The sequence below is a fragment of the Oncorhynchus keta genome, chromosome 18 (genome assembly GCF_023373465.1).
Source record: "Oncorhynchus keta strain PuntledgeMale-10-30-2019 chromosome 18, Oket_V2, whole genome shotgun sequence".
NCBI classification, from domain to species: Eukaryota; Metazoa; Chordata; class Actinopteri; order Salmoniformes; family Salmonidae; genus Oncorhynchus; species Oncorhynchus keta.
In genome coordinates this window covers 54,507,448-54,530,734 of record NC_068438.1, presented here as the reverse complement: position 1 = coordinate 54,530,734, position 23,287 = coordinate 54,507,448, and the positions used below count along the sequence as shown (strand labels likewise).

General features: G+C 44.8%; 1 protein-coding gene across 4 annotated transcripts in view; it reads right to left on the bottom strand.

The window, feature by feature from the left end:
• tenm4 (teneurin transmembrane protein 4) overlaps nt 1-23,287 on the bottom strand; it is a 783,671-nt gene that overhangs the window by 2,749 nt on the left and 757,635 nt on the right. For all 4 annotated transcript variants that reach the window (XM_052468712.1, XM_052468713.1, XM_052468714.1 and 1 more), the window contains one exon: nt 19,096-19,238. In XM_052468712.1, coding sequence (XP_052324672.1) covers nt 19,096-19,238 — 143 coding nt within the window. The remainder of the gene's footprint in view (nt 1-19,095; nt 19,239-23,287) is intronic.

Here is a 23,287-nt window from a genome sequence, read left to right as displayed (position 1 = left end):
GCCTCCCTCCTCTTCCTCCCTCCTCTCTTCTATGCCTCCCTCCTCTTCCTCCCTCCTCTCTTCTCTCTCCCTCCCTCCTCTTCCTCCCTCCTCTTCCACCCTCCTCTCTTCTCTGCCTCCCTCCTCTCTTCCTCCCTCCCCTCTTCTCTGCCTCCCTCCTCTCTTCTCTGCCTCCCTCCTCTCTTCTCTGCCTCCCTCCTCTTTCTCCCTCCTCTCTTCTCTGCCTCCCTCCTCTCTTCTCTGCCTCCCTCCTCTTTCTCCCTCCTCCCTCCTCTGCCTCCCTCCTCTCTTCTCTGCCTCCCTCCTCTTTCTCCCTCCTCCCTCCTCTTCCTTCCTCCTCTCTTCTCTGCCTCCCTCCTCCCTCCTCTGCCTCCCTCCTCCCTCCTCTGCCTCCCTCCTCTCTTCTCTGCCTCCCTCCTCTCTTCTCTGCCTCCCTCCTCTTCCTCCCTCTGCCTCCCTCCTCTTCCTTCCTCTGCCTCCCTCCTCTTCCTTCCTCCTCTCTTCTCTGCCTCCCTCCTCTTTCTCCCTCCTCTCTTCTCTGCCTCCCTCCTCTCTTCTCTTTCTCCCTCCTCCCTCCTCTTCCTCCCTCCTCTCTTCTCTGCCTCCCTTCTCTTTCTCCCTCCTCCCTCCCTCCTCTTCCTCCCTCCTCTCTTCTCTGCCTCCCTTCTCTCTTCTCTGCCTCCCTCCTCTTCCTCCCTCCTCTCTTCTCTGCCCCCTCCTCTCTTCTCTGCCTCCCTCCTCTCTTCCTCCCTCCTCTCTTCTCTGCCTCCCTTCTCTCTTCTCTGCCTCCCTCCTCTTTCTCCCTCCTCTCTTCTCTGCCTCCCTCCTCTCTTCTCTGCCTCCCTCCTCTTTCTCCCTCCTTCCTCTTCCTCCCTCCTCTCTTCTCTGCCTCCCTACTCTTTCTCCCTCCTCCCTCCTCTTCCTCCCTCCTCTCTTCTCTGCCTCCCTCCTCCCTCCTCTGCCTCCCTCCTCTCTTCTCTGCCTCCCTCCTCTCTTCTCTGCCTCCCTCCTCTTCCTTCCTCCCTTCTCTTTCTCCTTCCTTTCCTGATGTCTCACTCTGAGAAAACACATCTCAGCAGGACACTGATTCTCTTTCTCACATGCATACGCACACACACGCGCACGCACACACACGCACGCACGCACACGCACACACACACACACACACACACACACACACACACACACACACACACACACACACACACACACACACACACACACACACACACACACACACACACACACACACACACACACACACACACACACACACACACACTTAGAGAATCAAAAGGCTGGTTCATTAACACCTATGTCTTAGTTTCTGTTGTGAGCATACAGCGTCAACACATTGTACGTCATGTTGAGGTGTGTGACCCTCATTTTAACAGGTTTCTACCGGGGACGTTCAGATAACACACTTCTTCTTCTTTAGTTGTTTCCAATCTCGTCTGAAATGTATTACAGAATGAGATCCAACTCCTGTGAATGAATCCCACTACATCTAACAGCTGTTAGAAGAAGGATATTTAAAGACGCCTAAATATATTTTACCATCAAGAAAAAACAAGTTAGAGGAAAATCAATTACTTTCATAAATTCTAGAATCCATCCCTCCCTGAATTCTAGAATCCATCCCTCCCTGAATTCTAGAATCCATCCCTCCCTGAATTCTAAAATCCCTCCCTCCCTAATCCCTCCATGACCTCTCCCTGATCCCTCCCTCCCTGATCCCTCCCTCCCTAAACCCTCACTGAATTCTAGAATCCATCCCTCCCTGAATTCTAGAATCCATCCCTCCCTGAATTCTAGAATCCATCCCTCCCTGAATTCTAAAATCCCTCCCTCCCTAATCCCTCCATGACCTCTCCCTGATCCCTCCCTCCCTGATCCCTCCCTCCCTAAACCCTCACTGAATTCTAGAATCCATCCCTCCCTGAATTCTAAAATCCCTCCCTCCCTAATCCCTCCATGACCTCTCCCTGATCCCTCCCTCCCTGATCCCTCCCTCCCTAAACCCTCCCTGAATTCTAGAATCCATCCCTCCCTGATCCCTCCCTCCCTAAACCCTCCCTGAATTCTAGAAGACGGATTTCAATAAACATCAACGGAGGATAAAATCCCAAAAGGATTTATTATACACCGAGTTTACAAAACATTAGGAACACCTGCTCTTCCCATGACATCGACTGACCAGGTGAATCCAGGTGAAAGATATGATCCCTTATTGATGTCACCTGTTCAATCCACTTCAATCAGTGTAGATGAAGGGGAGGAGACATGTAGATGAATGGGAGGAGACATGTAGATGAATGGGAGGAGACATGTAGATGAAGGGGAGGAGACATGTAGATGAATGGGAGGAGACATGTAGATGAAGGGGAGGAGACGGGTCAAAGAAGGATTTTTAAGCCTCGAGACAATTGAGACATGGATTGTGTCTGTGTCATTCAGAGGGTGAATGGGCAAGACAAAATATTTAAGTGCCTTTGAACGGGGGTATGGTATTAGGTGCCAGGAACACGGGTTTGTGTCAAGAACTGCAACGCTGCTGGGTTTTTCACACTCAACAGTTTCCTGTGTGTATCCAGAATGGTCCACCACCCAAAGGACATCCAGCTAGACAACAGTACAAATAATTAGAGTCAACATGGGCCAGCATCCCTGTGGAACGCTTTCGACACCTTGTAGAGTCCATGCCCTGTGGAACGCTTGAAAGACCTTGTAGAGTCCATGCCCTGTGGAACGCTTGAAAGACCTTGTAGAGTCCATGCCCTGTGGAACGCTTTAAAGACCTTGTAGAGTCCATGCCCTGTGGAACGCTTGAAAGACCTTGTAGAGTCCATGCCCTGTGGAACGCTTGAAAGACCTTGTAGAGTCCATGCCCTGTGGAACGCTTGAAAGACCTTGTAGAGTCCATGCCCTGTGGAACGCTTGAAAGACCTTGTAGAGTCCATGCCCTGTGGAACGCTTGAAAGACCTTGTAGAGTCCATGCCCTGTGGAACGCTTGAAAGACCTTGTAGAGTCCATGCCCCGATGAATTGAGGCTGTTCTGAAGGCAAAAGGGGGGATGCAACTCAATATTAGGAAGGTGTTCTTAATGTTTTGTCCACTCAGTGTTTCACCACACCCATACGTATGAAATCAAGACACGCACGCACACACACACACACACACACACACACACACACACACACACACACACACACACACACACACACACACACACACACACACACACACACACACACACACACACACACACACACACACACACACACAAACTCGTGGCCCTCCCACTGCACTGTATATCTGTGAAGTTGTAAATGTCTCATTGTCAAGGCCAGAGGTGTTTGTTAGTAAATCCTCGTCTCTCTGATCGGTCGTGACATGTATGGTGAATCTCCCTGTTTTTGACAGCTACACAGAGCCGAATACAGAAGAAGAATCAGGGTGTCTATATTCACTGTAATTCCTGAAGGGACCAAAGCTTTGTGTCTCCTGAGCAGAAAAACTAATCCTACTACTGCTCTAATGTTAGCTGACAACACCAGAGATCCTCCTCAGGAGAGAGAGAGAGAGAGAGTTAGGGAGAGAGAGAGAGAGTTAGGGAGAGAGAGAGAGAGTTAGGGAGAGAGATAGTTAGGGAGAGAGAGAGAGAGAGAGAGTTAGGGAGAGAGAGAGTTAGGGAGAGAGAGAGAGAGTGAAAGAGTTAGAGAGAGAGAGAGAGAGAGAGAGAGAGAGAGAGAGAGAGAGAGAAAGAGTTAGAGAGAGAGAGAGAGAGAGAGAGAGAGAGAGAGAGAGAGAGAGAGAGAGAGAGAGTGATCTGGGGTGGGAGAGAGGCAATGCCCTGTTGGTGGCTGATCTGAACAATATAGCGACCGCTGTGCCCTGCCTCCTCTGACATCGCCTGAGCAGAGAGGGTTTTCTTTGTTGTCCCAACAGATTCTAATTCTGTCTCTCTGCTGGCCCAGCCAACGCCCCCACTCTCTCTACCCCCGAGGGCAGGTTGCACCAAACAGGCAGCCTCTCTGCTTTGGCCAGTGCCTTTGCGTGTGTGCGTGACCAGTGAGCGAGCCCTAGTGGCAGGGGTCTGGCTGGGGGGGTTCAGCTGTGGAGCAGAGCCAGCGGGGGGGCAAGTTATGACCTGAGGGACTCTTCACACCCTTGTCACAACACACACGCATGGCACGGTTGTTTACCGCGCCAACTAGCTTTATGCTGTGTTCCCGGTCAGTCATCCCGGGGAACAAGCATGGATCAGGGAGGGAGGGATCAGGCAGGGATGTAGGGAGGGATGTAGGGAGGGAGGGATGTAGGGAGGGAGGGATGGATCAGGGAGGGAGGGATGGATCAGGGAGGGATCAGGGAGGGATGGGGAGGGGATGTAGGGAGGGAGGGATGGATCAGGGAGGGAGGTAGGGAGGGAGGGATGGATCAGGGAGGGATGTAGGGAGGGAGGGATGGATCAGGGAGGGATCAGGGAGGGAGGGAGGGATCAGGGAGGGAGGGATGGATCAGGGAGGGATCAGGGAGGGAGGGATCAGGGAGGGATCAGGGAGGAGGGATGGATCAGGGAGGGATCAGGGAGGGATCAGGGAGGGAGGGATGGATCAGGGAGGGATCAGGGAGGGATCAGGGAGGGATCAGGGAGGGAGGGATCAGGGAGGGAGGGATGGAGGGAGGGATCAGGGAGGGATCAGGGGAGGGATCAGGGAGGGAGGGATGGAGGGAGGGGAGGGAGGGATCAGGGAGGGATCAGGGAGGGAGGGATCAGGGAGGGAGGGATGGAGGGAGGGATCAGGGAGGGAGGGATCAGGGAGGGAGGGGGAGGGAGGGAGGGAGGGAGGGAGGGAGGGAGGGAGGGAGGGAGGGAGGGAGGGAGGGAGGGAGGGAGGGAGGATCAGGGAGGGAGGGATGGAGGGAGAGATCAGGGAGGGAGGGATCAGGGAGGGATCAGGGAGGGAGGGATGGAGGGAGAGATCAGGGAGGGAGGGATGGAGGGAGAGATCAGGGAGGGAGGGATGGAGGGAGAGATCAGGGAGGGAGGGATCAGGGAGGGAGGGATGGAGGGAGGGAGGGATCAGGGAGGGAGGGATGGAGGGAGAGATCAGGGAGGGAGGGAGGGAGGGAGGGAGAGAGGGGGAGGGAGGGATCAGGGAGGGATCAGGGAGGGAGGGATGGAGGGAGAGATCAGGGAGGGAGGGATGGAGGGAGAGATCAGGGAGGGAGGGATGGAGGAGAGATCAGGGGGAGGGAGGGATCAGGGAGGGATCAGGGAGGGAGGGATGGAGGGAGAGATCAGGGAGGGAGGGATGGAGGGAGAGATCAGGGAGGGAGGGATGGAGGGAGAGATCAGGGAGGGAGGGATCAGGGAGGGAGGGATGGAGGGAGGGAGGGATCAGGGAGGGAGGGATGGAGGGGAGATCAGGGAGGGAGGGAGGGAGGGAGGGAGGGAGGGAGGGAGGGAGGGAGGGAGGGAGGGAGGGGGAGGGAGGGAGGGAGGGAGGGATCAGGGAGGGAGAGATCAGGGAGGGAGGGATCAGGGAGGGAGGGATGGAGGGAGGGATCAGGGAGGGAGGGAGGGAGGGAGGGAGGGAGGGAGGGAGGGAGGGAGGGAGGGAGGGAGGGGGGAGGGAGGGATGGAGGGAGGGATCAGGGAGGGAGGGAGGGAGGAGGGAGGGAGAGGAGGGAGGGAGGGAGAGATCAGGGAGGGAGGGAGAGATCAGGGAGGGAGGGATCAGGGAGGGAGGGATGGAGGGAGGGATCAGGGAGGGAGGGAGGGAGGGATCAGGTGGGAGGGGGAGGGATCAGGTGGGAGGGAGGGAGGGATCAGGTGGGAGGGAGGGAGGGAGGGAGGGATCAGGGAGAGATCACTGGTGATATGTAATGGAGGGTGTTGATGACAAGGTAAAGCCAGCATGGATAACACTGTCCAGGGGACTGGTGATATGTAATGGGGGGTGGGTGATACATGGCATCATTGCAGTTAATGCTTTTTGATCAGTCATTAACTCAGATGGATGTCCTTTTTTGTAATACGAGAGAAACAATGTTTCATGGAGTGTGAGAGGATAAAGGCTCTCTCTGAAATTCTAGAGTCTTTGTTTACAGCTCTGAAATTCTAGAGTCTTTGTTTACAGCTCTGAAATTCTAGAGTCTTTGTTTACAGCTCTGAAATTCTAGAGTCTTTGTTTACAGCTGTAGGGGAGATTTCCAATGACACTGGTTTTATTTAGGGGTTTCACTATAGTAAGTAACAGAAAAGAAAATGTCAACTGTTACATTTTATTTTGGGACAAGCTAAGATGTCAAGTTTTCTGAGTAGGGAAACACAAGATAGACACGGCATATGGGCAGGATGTAAGATGTGTTTATAAAGGATTTAGTCAAAGCCAGAATAAAAGTGGACTTGTTGAGTTCTTCTCGGCTGTAAAACATCTCCCATTGGAAGGAGCGGTGTGTTTCGTGGAGGGAAACTATTTTGTTGATTAAATAAATTGAATGTAAATGTTTTTTTTTTTAATGTTTTACAATTTTTCTTAGCCTGGTCCCAGATCTGTTTGTGCCGTATTGCCAACTCCTATGGTCATTGGTGTCAATAAGACTAGCCTGGTCCCAGATCTGTTTGTGCCGTATTGCCAACTCCTATGGTCTTTGGTGCAAATAACAAGGTTTTGTGTTTGAAAGACAAACAGATCTGGGACCAGGCTAAGATTCCGAAGGGGCGGGTCTTCCACGAAATGAGTAAAAACCCAGTTTTATTTCACCAAACATAAAGATTATCAAGTTAATTAAAAACCCAGTTTTATTTCACCAAACATAAAGATTATCAATTTAATTAAAAAACCCTGTTTTATTTCACCAAACATAAAGATGATAAATTTAATTTAAAAAACCTGTTTTCCCATCTGAAGAGGTTAAATAAAAAGATGACCATAGTAAGTGCCTATTAAATTAACAGCCTTAAATCCCCTGCATCTAAATCAGCTAAAAGGAAAATAGAAACATCTATGTACAGTGTGTACAAATGTAGAAGATTAGGGAGGTAAAGGCAATAAATAGGCCATAGAGGCGAAAATAATTACAATTTAGCAATTAACACTGGAGTGAATAGATGTGCAGATGATGATGTGCAGGTAGAGATACTGGGGTGCAAAAGAGCAAGAGGGTAAGTAAATATGGGGATGAGGTAGTTGGATGTGCTATTTGCAGATGGGCTGTGTACAGGTACAGTGATGGGGAAGCTGCTCTGACAGCTGATGCTTAAAGTTAGAGAGGGAGATATAAGACTCAGCTTCAGTGATTTCTGTAGTTAGCTCCAGTCATTGGCAGCAGAGAACTGGAAGGAAAGGTGGCCAAAGGAGGTGTTGGTTTTGGGGGCGACCAGTGAGATATACCTGCTGGAGCGCGTGCTACGAGTGGGTGATGCTATGGTGACCAGTGAGCTGAGATAAGGGGGGACTTAACCTAGCAGAGACTTGTAGATGACAAGGAGCCAGTGGGTTTGGCGACGAGTATGAAGCGAGGTTCAGCCAACGAGAGCGTACAGGTCGCAGTGGTGGGTAGTATATGAGGCTTTGGTGACAAAACGGATGGCACTGTGATAGACTGCATCCAATTTGCTGAGTAGAGTATTGGAGGATATTTTGTAAATGACATCGTCGAAGTCGAGGATCGGTAGGATAGTCAGTTTTACGATGGTATGTTTGGCGGCATGAGTAAACATTCACCTCAGTCAATAGGAGACTGAACATTCACCTCAGTCAATAGGAGACTGAACATTCACCTCAGTCAATAAGAGACTGAACATTCACCTCAGTCAATAAGAGACTGAACATTCACCTCAGTCAATAAGAGACTGAACATTCACCTCAGTCAATAGGAGACTGAACATTCACCTCAGTCAATAAGAGACTGAACATTCACCTCAGTCAATAAGAGACTGAACATTCACCTCAGTCAATAGGAGACTGAACATTCACCTCAGTCAATAGGAGACTGAACATTCACCTCAGTCAATAAGAGACTGAACATTCACCTCAGTCAATAAGAGACTGAACATTCACTGAACATTCAGTCAATAAGAGACTGAACATTCACCTCAGTAAATAAGAGACTGAACATTCACCTCAGTCAATAGGAGACTGAACATTCACCTCAGTCAATAGGAGACTGAACATTCACCTCAGTCAATAGGAGACTGAACATTCACCTCAGTCAATAAGAGACTGAACATTCACCTCAGTCAATAGGAGACTGAACATTCACCTCAGTCAATAGGAGACTGAACATTCACCTCAGTCAATAGGAGACTGAACATTCACCTCAGTCAATAGGAGACTGAAACATTCTGTCAAAAGAGACTGAACATTCAGCAGTCAATAGGAAACTGAAGTTCAGCACCGGAGACTTAAACCTCTAGTTTAGTTTCATGTCAAAGGAGACAGTTACCTCAGTCAATAAAGACTGAACATTCTAGCACAGCCATCCTCTGCAATAGGAGACTGTGTTGAGAAAAAGCCCAGTCAATAGGAGACTGAACATTCACTGTCAGTGAACATTCATCGATGAGACTGAACTCACAGAGGAAGAGACTGAACATTCAAGAACATTCAAGAGGACTGAACATTCACCTCAGTCCAGTCAAAGAGACTGAACATTCACCCAGTCAATAAGCCCTGTGGACTGAAAACTTAAGAGACTCATTCCCCTCTAGGAGACCGACTCTTATTGTTACCTCAGGCGGAGACGAACATTCACCTCAGTCATCTTGAACATTTTCTAGGGAGACTGAACCCATTTTAAACTGTTGGTGTTAAACTGACAGTCCAGAACCAGTTTCTGCCTCTGAACGTCATGTTAGTGACCAGATCAAATAAGTTAAAGTGTATAATGAACAAATCGGATGCTAAATAAGAGACTGAACATTTTCTAATAATGATTATTTTTCCCAGTCAATAGGAGACTGAGTTTCACACTTTCACAGAACATTTCAGTCACCTGCTCTCAATAGGAACCACTAGGATACCTGCAATAGGAGACTGAACCACTCAATAGGATACCTGCTCTAACCACAATAGGAGGCTACCTGCTAAGAGACTGAACCACTAAGAGGAACTACCTGCTAGGAGACTAACCACTAGAGACTACCTGCTCTAACCACTGAACATCACCTGCAATAGGAGACTGAACAACCACTAGGAGACTGAACATTCACCTGCTCTGAACACCACTAGGAGGAACATTCACCTGTCAATAGGAGACTAACCACTAGGATACCTGTCTAGGAGACTAACCACTAGGCTACCTGCTCTAACCACTAGACTGAACATTCACCTCAGTCAATAGGGGACTGAACAACCACTAGGCTGAACCTGTCTCTAACCACTAGACTGAACATACCTGCTCTAACCACTAAGAGGAACATACCTGTCAATCTAACCACTGGGCTGAACATTCTGCAAAAAAACAATTCTAACCAGTTCAGCAGGATACCTGCTCTACCGAGCCAAACCACTAGGCTACCTGCTCTGAGAAAAACCACTGCAGGCTACCTGTTTCACTCCTAACCACTAAGGATACCTGCTCTAACCACTAGGCTACCATTTTAAACTCTAACCACCAGGCTACCTGCTCAAATAACCACTGCTAAAGGCCTTTTCTAATAATGATTACCTGTTCAGTCTAACCACTAGGATACCTGCTCTAACCACTAGGCTACCTGCTCTAACCACTAGGCTACCTGCTCTAACCACTAGGCTACCTGCTCTAACCACTAGGCTACCTGCTCTAACCACTAGGCTACCTGCTCTAACCACTAGGCTACCTGCTCTAACCACTAGGCTACCTGCTCTAACCACTAGGATACCTGCTCTAACCACTAGGATACCTGCTCTAACCACTAGGCTACCTGCTCTAACCACTAGGATACCTGCTCTAACCACTAGGCTACCTGCTCTAACCACTAGGCTACCTGCTCTAACCACTAGGCTACCTGCTCTAACCACTAGGCTACCTGCCCTAACCACTAGGCTACCTGCTCTAACCACTAGGCTACCTGCTCTAACCACTAGGCTACCTGCTCTAACCACTAGGCTACCTGCTCTAACCACTAGGCTACCTGCTCCAACCACTAGGCTACCTGCTCTAACCACTAGGCTACCTGCTCTAACCACTAGGCTACCTGCTCTAACCACTAGGCTACCTGCTCCAACCACTAGGCTACCTGCTCTAACCACTAGGCTACCTGCTCTAACCACTAGGCTACCTGCTCTAACCACTAGGATACCTGCTCCAACCACTAGGCTACCTGCTCCAACCACTAGGCTACCTGCTCTAACCACTAGGCTACCTGCTCTAACCACTAGGCTACCTGCTCCAACCACTAGGCTACCTGCTCTAACCACTAGGATACCTGCTCTAACCACTAGGATACCTGCTCTAACCACTAGGCTACCTGCTCTAACCACTAGGCTACCTGCTCTAACCACTAGGCTACCTGCTCTAACCACTAGGCTACCTTGCCAGAATGACTTTGTCAAAGCAACAAGATAACTATGGCTTTACAAAGATGGTGAAAACTCTGAGAAAATGTTGGGGGTTAATATTTCCAGAAGTCACAGAAGGTCAACAGAGGGACATGTCTGAAGTTTAACAATCTATTAGTCATTCAAAGTGGTCCAAATTAAAGGGCACTTCATTTAATATACCAGGCATTTAAAACTAAATATTTAATATACCAGGCATTTAAAACTAAACATTTAATATACCAGGCATTTAAAACTAAATATTTAATATACCAGGCATTTAAAACGAAATATTTAATATACCAGGCATTTAAAACTAAATATTTAATATACCAGGCATTTAAAACTAAATATTTAATATACCAGGCATTTAAAACTAAACATTTAATATACCAGGCATTTAAAACTAAACATTTAATATACCAGGCATTTAAAACTAAACATTTAATATACCAGGCATTTAAAACGAAATATTTAATATACCAGGCATTTAAAACTAAATATTTAATATACCAGGCATTTAAAACTAAATATTTAATATACCAGGCATTTAAAACTAAACATTTAATATACCAGGCATTTAAAACTAAACATTTAATATACCAGGCATTTAAAACTAAATATTTAATATACCAGGCATTTAAAACTAAATATTTAATATACCAGGTATTTAAAAATAAATATTTAATATACCAGGCATTTAAAACTAAATATTTAATATACCAGGCATTTAAAACTAAATATTTAATATACCAGGCATTTAAAACTAAATATTTAATATACCAGGCATTTAAAACTAAATATTTAATATACCAGGCATTTAAAACTAAATATTTAATATACCAGGCATTTAAAACTAAACATTTAATATACCAGGCATTTAAAACTAAATATTTAATATACCAGGCATTTAAAACTAAATATTTAATATACCAGGCATTTTAAAATTTAAATACCAGGCATTTAAAATTATTTAATATACCAGGCATTTAAAACTAAACATTTAATATACCAGGCATTTAAAACTAAATATTTAATATACCAGGCATTTAAAACTAAACATTTAATATACCAGGCATTTAAAACTAAATATTTAATATACCAGGCATTTAAAACTAAATATTTAATATACCAGGCATTTAAAACTAAATATTTAATATACCAGGCATTTAAAACTAAATATTTAATATACCAGGCATTTAAAACTAAGTATTTAATATACCAGGCATTTAAAACTAAATATTTAATATACCAGGCATTTAAAACTAAACATTTAATATACCAGGCATTTAAAACCAAATATTTAATATACCAGGCATTTAAAACTAAACATTTAATATACCAGGCATTTAAAACTAAATATTTAATATACCAGGCATTTAAAACTAAACATTTAATATACCAGGCATTTAAAACGAAATATTTAATATACCAGGCATTTAAAACTAAACATTTAATATACCAGGCATTTAAAACGAAATATTTAATATACCAGGCATTTAAAACTAAACATTTAATATACCAGGCATTTAAAACTAAACATTTAATATACCAGGCATTTAAAACTAAATATTTGTGGACACTTAAAATATCAAAGGGTAGTATTTTCATGGGACGATCCAGGTAACAGTCGTGATCAGTGAGCTCTCTCTCAGATTTAACCAATAACCCAATTCCCATGGTGACATTCACAAATCACAATAATTTGTGATGCTGGGCAATTAAAAGCATTATGTGGTTTCACCAAAAGGGATGGATAATGGTTGTTGATAGCTACAGTGCCTTGTGGCTGCCTGGCTTTTGGAGGACAATGACTTGCAGACAGTGGACAGGTAAACAGCCGCAGCTTGTTTGTGAGGTTCATCACACATCAGTTTTCCACCTCGGAAATATGTTTGTAAATATATCCTCTCCTACAAACTGTATGGAAGAAGATGCATACTATTATATATACTATATATACTATTATACTATATATACTATTATATATACTATATATACTATTATATATACTATATATACTATTATATATACTATATATACTATTATATATACTATATATACGATTATATAGAAGATTCATACTATTATATATACTATATATACTATTATATATACAATATATACTAATATACTATATTATTATATAGAAGATATATACAATTATATAGACGATATAAACTATTATATAGAAGATACATACTATTATATAGACTATATATACAATTATATTGAAGATAAATACTATTATATCGACTATATGTACTATTATATAGAAGATACATACTATTATATAGAAGATACAGGTGAAGTCAGAAGTTTACATACACCTTAGCCAAATACATTTAAACTCAATTTTTCACAATTCCTGACATTTAATCCTCGTAAAAATTCCCTGTCTTAGGTCAGTTTGGATCACAACTCTATTTTTTAAGAATGTGAAATGTCAGAATAATAGTAGAGAGAATGATTTATTTCAGCATATATTTCTTTCATCACATTCCCAGTGCGCCAGAAGTTTACATACATTACACTCAATTAATATTCGGTAGCAATGCATTTAAATAGTTTAACCTGGGTAAAACGTTTCGGGTAGCTTTCCACAAGTTGGGTGAATTTTGGCCCATTCTCGCACATGCTTTTTTAAGTTCTGCCCACAAATTATCTACAGGATTGAGGTCAGGGCTTTGTGATGGCCACTCCAATACTTTCACTTTGTTGTCCTTATCTTCACTAGGGTAGGGGGAAGCATTCTGAATTTTGGATGAAAAGCGTGCCCAAATTAAACTGCCTGCTACTCAGGCCCAGAAGATAGGATATGCATATAATTAGTAGATTTGGATAGAAAACACTCTAAAGTTCCAAAACTGATAAAATAATGTCTGTGAGTATAACAGAACTGACATGGCAGGTGAAAACCAGAGGAAAATACAACCAGGAAGTACTATTATCTTGAAAGGCTATTTTAATGCTATTTCTGACTTTAATGACTCTCTCCTTGTTTGGAAAATGGAGTGTGCTTTCACCGTAAAGCATTTTTGAAATCTGACTCAGCGGTTGCATTAAGGAGAAGTTTATCTATAATTCCATGCTTAACACGTGTATTGATTATCAATGTTTATGATGAGTATTTCTGTAATTTGATGTGGCTCTCTGCACTTTCACCGGATGTTTGTTTGAGACAAGGCATTTCTGACCATAACGCGCCAATGTAAACTGCGATTTTTTGATATAACTAGGTACTGACCTAACATAATTGCATGGTGTGCTTTCGCAGTAAAGCCTTTTTGAAATCAGACAACAGGATTTACAAGAAAAGTATCTTTAAAATGGTGTATAATACTTCTATGTTTGAGGAATTTTAATTATGGGATTTCTGTTGTTTTGAATTTGGCGCCCTGCAATTTCACTGGCTGTTGTCGAGGTGGGACGCTACCGTCCCACTTGTACCAGAGAGGTTATTAAGCCATTTTCCCTTTAGAAGAATGCTTGGAGCCATTGTCCATTTGGAAGACCCATTGGTGACCAAGCTTTAACTTCCTGAACTTGCGTACTATTGTTTGTACAGATGAACGTGGTACCTTCAGGCGTTTGGAAATTGCTCCCAAGAATGAACCAGACTTGTGGTCTACAATTTTTTTCCGAGGTCTTGGTTGATTTCTTTTGATTTTCCCATGATGTCAAGCAAAGAGTTTGAAGGCCCTGAGTTTGAAGGTAGGCCTTGAAATAAATCCACAGGTACACCTCCAATTAACTCAAATGATGTCAATTAGCCTATCAGAAGCTTCTAAAGCCATGACATCATTTTCTGGAATTTTCCAAGCTTTTTAAAGGCACAGTCAAGTTAGTGTAAGTAAACTTCTGATCAACTTGAATTGTGACACAGTGAATTTTAAGTGAAATAATTTGTCTGTAAACAATTGTTGGAAAAATTACTTGTCTCATGCATGAAGTAAATGTCCTAACCGACTTGCCAAAACTACAGTTTGTTAACAAGAAATGTATGGAGCGGTTGAAAAACTAGTTTTAATTACTTCCGACTTCAACTGTACAAGATTTATATACTATTATATAGGTTATATAGATGATACATACTATTATATAGACTATATATACTATTATATAGAAGATAGATACTTTTATATCGATAATAAATACTATTATATAAACTATATAAACTATTATATAGAAGATAAATACTATTATATAGACTATATACACTATTATATAGATTATAAAGACTATTATATAGACTATATGTACTATTATATAGAATATATACTATTACTCAAACGTATTAAGAAGGAAAGAAATTCCACAAATTAACTTTAAACATGGTACACCCGTTAATTGAAATGCATTCCAGGTGACGACCGCATAAAGCTGGTTGAGAGAATGCCAAGAGTGTGCAAAGCTGTCATCAAGGCAAAGGGTGGCTACTTTGAAGAATCTCAAATCTAAGTTGATTTGTTTAACACTTGTTTTGGTTACTACATGACTCCATATGTGTTATTTCATAGTTTTGATGTCTTCATTATTATTCTACAATGTAGAAAATAGTAAAAAGAAAAACCCTTGAATGAGAAGGTGGATCCAAACCTTTGACTGGTTCTGTACATATATTGAAAATATACACTATTTGAAATGGAAATGCTTGGAAGGGTGATTCTGTATGTCTGTATGTCTGTCTGGCAGCCTTGAAGGAGGAACCACTGGGGGCTGGGTTCAGAGGCTCCCCATGGGGGAAACAATATGGGGACGCACACAGGAGAGGAGAGTCCCATGGAGATTTGGGCATGAGTGCACACAAACGCACACACACACACACGCACACGCACACACACACACACACACACACACACACACACACACACACACACACACACACACACACACACACACACCCACTATTCTCGGGGGAGGAGGCCCAGATAGGAAAAATGTATCCCACAGGACACCCATCACTGTAGCTATGTCAATATTACTGGATGGTAGTGAATTGGTCATAGCACGCGGCAATACCTCAAGGTATCAAGGTACTGAGTAGCACCTGGGCTGCATCCCACATGGCTGAGTATTCCCTATTTGGTGGACTGATACAGGGCCCAGAGGGCTCTATATACTGTAGGGAATAGGTTTAGAGACACAGGGCCCAGAGGGCTCTATGTAGGGAATAGGGTTAGGGGCACAGGGCCCAGAGGGCTCGATATACTGTAGGGAATAGGTTTAGAGACACAGGGCCCAGAGGGCTCGATATAGGGAATAGGGTTATGGGCACAGGGCCCAGAGGGCTCGATATAGGGAATAGGGTTATGGGCAGGGCCCAGAGGGCTCGATATACTGTAGGTTATCGGGTCCCATTTGGGATGAAAGGACTGTACTGTATAGGTTATAGGGTCCCATTCGAACCAGGGCACTGTATAGGTTATAGGGTCCCATTCGAACCAGGGCACTGTAATAGGTTATAGGGTCCCAATTGGGATGAAAGGACTGTACTGTATAGGTTATAGGGTCCCATTCGAACCAGGGCACTGTATAGGTTATAGGGTCCCATTCGAACCAGGGCACTGTAATAGGTTATAGGGTCCCAATTGGGATGAAAGGACTGTACTGTATAGGTTATAGGGTCCCATTCGAACCAGGGCACTGTATAGGTTATAGGGTCCCATTCGAACCAGGGCACTGTAATAGGTTATAGGGTCCCAATTGGGATGAAAGGACTGTACTGTATAGGTTATAGGGTCCCATTTGGGATGAAAGGACTGTACTGTATAGGTTATAGGGTCCCATTCGAACCAGGGCACTGTATAGGTTATAGGGTCCCATTCGAACCAGGGCACTGTATAGGTTATAGGGTCCCATTTGGGATAAAAGGACTGTACTGCCATCCTGAGGCCTGGACTCAGACCAGGTCAAGCTGGGTTTGATCTGATAGTTCCTGGTCTAAAGTAGTGCACTACATAGGGAATAGGGTGCCCTGGTCTAAAGTAGTGCACTACATAGGGAATAGGGTGCCCTGGTCTAAAGTAGTGCACTACATAGGGAATAGGGTGCCCTGGTCTAAAGTAGTGCACTACATAGGGAATAGGTTGCCCTGGTCTAAAGTAGTGCACTACATAGGGAATAGGGTGCCCTGGTCTAAAGTAGTGCACTACATAGGGAATAGGGTGCCCTGGTCTAAAGTAGTGCACTACATAGGGAATAGTGTGTCCTGGTCTAAAGTAGTGCACTACATAGGGAATAGGGTGCCCTGGTCTAAAGTAGTGCACTACATAGGGAATAGGGTGCCCTGGTCTAAAGTAGTGCACTACATAGGGAATAGGGTGCCCTGGTCTAAAGTAGTGCACTACATAGGGAATAGGGTGCCCTGGTCTAAAGTAGTGCACTACATAGGGAATAGGGTGCCCTGGTCTAAAGTAGTGCACTACATAGGGAATAGGTTGCCCTGGTCTAAAGTAGTGCACTACATAGGGAATAGGGTGCCCTGGTCTAAAGTAGTGCACTACATAGGGAATAGGGTGCCCTGGTCTAAAGTAGTGCACTACATAGGGAATAGTGTGTCCTGGTCTAAAGTAGTGCACTACATAGGGAATAGTGTGTCCTGGTCTAAAGTAGTGCACTACATAGGGAATAGGGTGCCGTGGTCTAAAGTAGTGCACTACATAGGGAATAGTGTGTCCTGGTCTAAAGTAGTGCACTACATAGGGAATAGGGTGCCCTGGTCTAAAGTAGTGCACTACATAGGGAATAGTGTGTCCTGGTCTAAAGTAGTGCACTACATAGGGAATAGGGTGCCCTGGTCTAAAGTAGTGCACTACATAGGGAATAGTGTGTCCTGGTCTAAAGTAGTGCACTACATAGGGAATAGTGTTCCATTTAGAACACATTGTTCTTATCACTCTTCCTTATTACACCCAGCTGTCCTCAGCATTATGATCATTATAAGGGCCTTTTAGGATCTGACCTATTCTTATTGACTAAACAGCTATGAAAGCTTATCATTTTACGGTAAAAGGCTGGGACGCTGAGTGAACACTCTGTCTAGGGATCGGCTGTGAGCCTAATGTGTGGCTGGCTGGGTGGCTGTTCGATCCGGCTGTAACTACAGCCGTCCAAGACAACAACAACCTGTTTAATTATTCACACTGGACTCCGAGGCAGCAGGCGATATGAAGGGCTGATCAACGAGGGAACCAGAGCATGCATTGTCTGTCTACTCTCTGCCTGGCTGTGAGGGAAGATGTAAAGCAGAGATGAAATCGATGGTCTCTTGGTGGTGGAGGAGAAGAAACAATGAATCTCTCTAATGGCAGTCAGGACAATTACCAGAGGCGTTTAGGCATGACTCTGTTTCTCAGGTCCCCATACCCCAGACAGAGGGGCCACTGGGCCATGATCTGGTCTGATAACTGGCTAGCTCCTAAGGGAGTCTGGAACTCTGCTAACAGGTTGGTTACTATCTGATAGGAAAGACAGAGGGAGAGGTATGAGGATGAGCGGGGATGGAGTGGATGGCTTGATGGAGAGATGGAGAGATGGAGGGATGGAGAGATGGAGGGATGGAGTGGATGGAGAGATGGAGGGATGGAGTGGATGGCTTGATGGAGAGATGGAGAGATGGAGGGATAGATTGATGGAGTGATGGAGGGATGGAGGGATGGAGAGATGGAGTGATGGAGGGATGGAGGGATGGAGGGATGGAGTGATGGAGTGGATGGGGATGGAGGGATGGATGGATGGCTTGATGGAGATGGAGAGATGGAGGGATAGATTGATGGAGTGATGGAGGGATGGAGGGATGGAGAGATGGAGTGATGGAGGGATGGAGGGATGGAGGGATGGAGTGATGGAGGGATGGAGTGATGGTTGGATGGAGGGATGGAGAGATGGAGGGATAGATTGATGGAGTGATGGAGGGATGGAGTGATGGAGGGATGGAGTGATGGTTGGATGGAGGGATGGATTGATGGCTGGATGGAGGGATGGATTGATGGCTGGATGGAGGGATGGATTGATGGCTGAATGGATTAATGGAGGGATGGATTGATGGCTGAATGGATTAATGGAGGGATGGATTGATGGCTGGATGGAGGGATGGATTAATGGAGGGATGGATTGATGGTTGGATGGAGGGATGGTTGGATGGAGGGATGGATTGATGGTTGGATGGAGGGATGGTTGGATGGTTGGATGGAGGGATGGAGGGATGGTTGGATGGTTGGATGGATTGATGGAGGGATGGTTGGATGGAGGGATGGATTGATGGCTGGATGGAGGGATGGATTGATGGCTGGATGGAGGGATGGATTGATGGAGGGATGGAGGGATGGATTGATGGCTGGATGGAGGGATGGATTGATGGCTGGATGGAGGGATGGATTGATGGCTGGATGGAGGGATGGATTGATGGCTGGATGGAGGGATGGAGGGATGGATTGATGGAGGGATGGAGGGATGGATTGATGGCTGGATGGATGGATGGGAGCGACAGAGATATGAGTGAGGATTAGAGGGATGGATGACTGAGTGTCCAGTACAGTAGTGTAGACTGTGCTATATTACCTTAGTGCTGTCCCACTCCTGAGCGTTGATCTGTGTTCTGACTAGCTCGTAGGACGGCTCCATGGTATCAGTAGAGGGTTTACGGTAGCCTGGTATAACGTTGTAGAGCTGGAAGCCAAACGTCACCAGCCAACTGTTGACATCTGGGGAAAAGGGGATGAGATAAATACATTTCAAATACACAGTACAGGCTTATCATTATCATACACACATACCACAATGTATTGTAGACCCTGGAAACACTATGAGCTGAGGAGTCAAATCAAAACATGGTGCAGAGAATATCTAGTACACACTAGAAGGCTGTCCAAAGATCCACTCCATGCTTACAGTCAGGACACTTGATTGGTCTCAGGCCTTGGACAAGCTAGCTGTGATTAGTACTTGAATAGCGCTGGAGAGACATCTTCAGGAGACGATATGATGATTCATCTCCTATAGTCTTACATGTGCAGGACTGCTCACCCTGGTTGGGTGGCTGTTATCAACACAGGTGACACCTCTCAGTGAGAGCCCGTCATAAACATCATTAAACATTCACCTGGTCTACACAGGTGACACCTCTCAGTGAGAGCCTGTCATAAACATCATTAAACATTCACCTGGTCTACACAGGTGAGAGCCCGTCATAAACATCATTAAACATTCACCTGGTCTACACAGGTGACACCTCTCAGTGAGAGCCCGTCATAAACATCATTAAACATTCACCTGGTCTACACAGGTGAGAGCCTGTCATAAATATCATTAAACATTCACCTGGTCTACACAGGTGAGAGCCTGTCATAAACATCATTAAACATTCACCTGGTCTACACAGGTGACACCTCTCTGTGAGAGCCCGTCATAAACATCATTAAACATTCACCTGGTCTACACAGGTGAGAGCCTGTCATAAACATCATTAAACATTCACCTGGTCTACACAGGTGACACCTCTCAGTGAGAGCCCGTCATAAACATCATTAAACATTCACCTGGTCTACACAGGTGACACCTCTCAGAGAGAGCCTGTCATAAACATCATTAAACATTAACCTGGTCTACACAGGTGAGAGCCTGTCATAAACATCATTAAACATTCACCTGGTCTACACAGGTGAGAGCCTGTCATAAACATCATTAAACATTCACCTGGTCTACACAGGTGAGAGCCCGTCATAAACATCATTAAACATTCACCTGGTCTACACAGGTGAGAGCCCGTCATAAACATCATTAAACATTCACCTGGTCTACACAGGTGAGAGCCCGTCATAAACATCATTAAACATTCACCTGGTCTACACAGGTGAGAGCCCGTCATAAACATCATTAAACATTCACCTGGTCTACACAGGTGAGAGCCTGTCATAAACATCATTAAACATTCACCTGGTCTACACAGGTGAGAGCCTGTCATAAACATCATTAAACATTCACCTGGTCTACACAGGTGACACCTCTCTGTGAGAGCCCGTCATAAACATCATTAAACATTCACCTGGTCTACACAGGTGAGAGCCTGTCATAAACATCATTAAACATTCACCTGGTCTACACAGGTGAGAGCCTGTCATAAACATCATTAAACATTCACCTGGTCTACACAGGTGACACCTCTCAGTGAGAGCCCGTCATAAACATCATTAAACATTCACCTGGTCTACACAGGTGACACCTCTCAGAGAGAGCCTGTCATAAACATCATTAAACATTCACCTGGTCTACACAGGTGAGAGCCTGTCATAAACATCATTAAACATTAACCTGGTCTACACAGGTGAGAGCCTGTCATAAACATCATTAAACATTCACCTGGTCTACACAGGTGAGAGCCCGTCATAAACATCATTAAACATTCACCTGGTCTACACAGGTGAGAGCCTGTCATAAACATCATTAAACATTCACCTGGTCTACACAGGTGAGAGCCCGTCATAAACATCATTAAACATTCACCTGGTCTACACAGGTGAGAGCCCGTCATAAACATCATTAAACATTCACCTGGTCTACACAGGTGAGAGCCCGTCATAAACATCATTAAACATTCACCTGGTCTACACAGGTGAGAGCCCGTCATAAACATCATTAAACATTCACCTGGTCTACACAGGTGAGAGCCTGTCATAAACATCATTAAACATTCACCTGGTCTACACAGGTGAGAGCCCGTCATAAACATCATTAAACATTCACCTGGTCTACACAGGTGAGAGCCCGTCATAAACATCATTAAACATTCACCTGGTCTACACAGGTGAGAGCCCGTCATAAACATCATTAAACATTCACCTGGTCTACACAGGTGAGAGCCCGTCATAAACATCATTAAACATTCACCTGGTCTACACAGGTGAGAGCCCGTCATAAACATCATTAAACATTCACCTGGTCTACACAGGTGAGAGCCTGTCATAAACATCATTAAACATTCACCTGGTCTACACAGGTGAGAGCCTGTCATAAACATCATTAAACATTCACCTGGTCTACACAGGTGACACCTCTCTGTGAGAGCCCGTCATAAACATCATTAAACATTCACCTGGTCTACACAGGTGAGAGCCTGTCATAAACATCATTAAACATTCACCTGGTCTACACAGGTGACACCTCTCAGTGAGAGCCCGTCATAAACATCATTAAACATTCACCTGGTCTACACAGGTGACACCTCTCAGAGAGAGCCTGTCATAAACATCATTAAACATTCACCTGGTCTACACAGGTGAGAGCCTGTCATAAACATCATTAAACATTAACCTGGTCTACACAGGTGAGAGCCTGTCATAAACATCATTAAACATTCACCTGGTCTACACAGGTGAGAGCCCGTCATAAACATCATTAAACATTCACCTGGTCTACACAGGTGAGAGCCTGTCATAAACATCATTAAACATTCACCTGGTCTACACAGGTGAGAGCCCGTCATAAACATCATTAAACATTCACCTGGTCTACACAGGTGAGAGCCCGTCATAAACATCATTAAACATTCACCTGGTCTACACAGGTGAGAGCCCGTCATAAACATCATTAAACATTCACCTGGTCTACACAGGTGAGAGCCCGTCATAAACATCATTAAACATTCACCTGGTCTACACAGGTGAGAGCCTGTCATAAACATCATTAAACATTCACCTGGTCTACACAGGTGAGAGCCTGTCATAAACATCATTAAACATTCACCTGGTCTACACAGGTGAGAGCCCGTCATAAACATCATTAAACATTCACCTGGTCTACACAGGTGAGAGCCCGTCATAAACATCATTAAACATTCACCTGGTCTACACAGGTGACACCTCTCAGAGAGAGCCTGTCATAAACATCATTAAACATTCACCTGGTCTACACAGGTGAGAGCCCGTCATAAACATCATTAAACATTCACCTGGTCTACACAGGTGAGAGCCCGTCATAAACATCATTAAACATTCACCTGGTCTACACAGGTGAGAGCCTGTCATAAACATCATTAAACATTCACCTGGTCTACACAGGTGAGAGCCCGTCATAAACATCATTAAACATTCACCTGGTCTACACAGGTGAGAGCCCGTCATAAACATCATTAAACATTCACCTGGTCTACACAGGTGAGAGCCCGTCATAAACATCATTAAACATTCACCTGGTCTACACAGGTGAGAGCCTGTCATAAACATCATTAAACATTCACCTGGTCTACACAGGTGAGAGCCCGTCATAAACATCATTAAACATTCACCTGGTCTACACAGGTGAGAGCCTGTCATAAACATCATTAAACATTCACCTGGTCTACACAGGTGAGAGCCTGTCATAAACATCATTAAACATTCACCTGGTCTACACAGGTGAGAGCCCGTCATAAACATCATTAAACATTAACCTGGTCTACACAGGTGAGAGCCTGTCATAAACATCATTAAACATTCACCTGGTCTACACAGGTGAGAGCCCGTCATAAACATCATTAAACATTCACCTGGTCTACACAGGTGAGAGCCCGTCATAAACATCATTAAACATTCACCTGGTCTACACAGGTGAGAGCCTGTCATAAACATAATTAAACATTCACCTGGTCTACACAGGTGAGAGCCCGTCATAAACATCATTAAACATTCACCTGGTCTACACAGGTGACACCTCTCAGAGAGAGCCTGTCATAAACATCATTAAACATTCACCTGGTCTACACAGGTGAGAGCCCGTC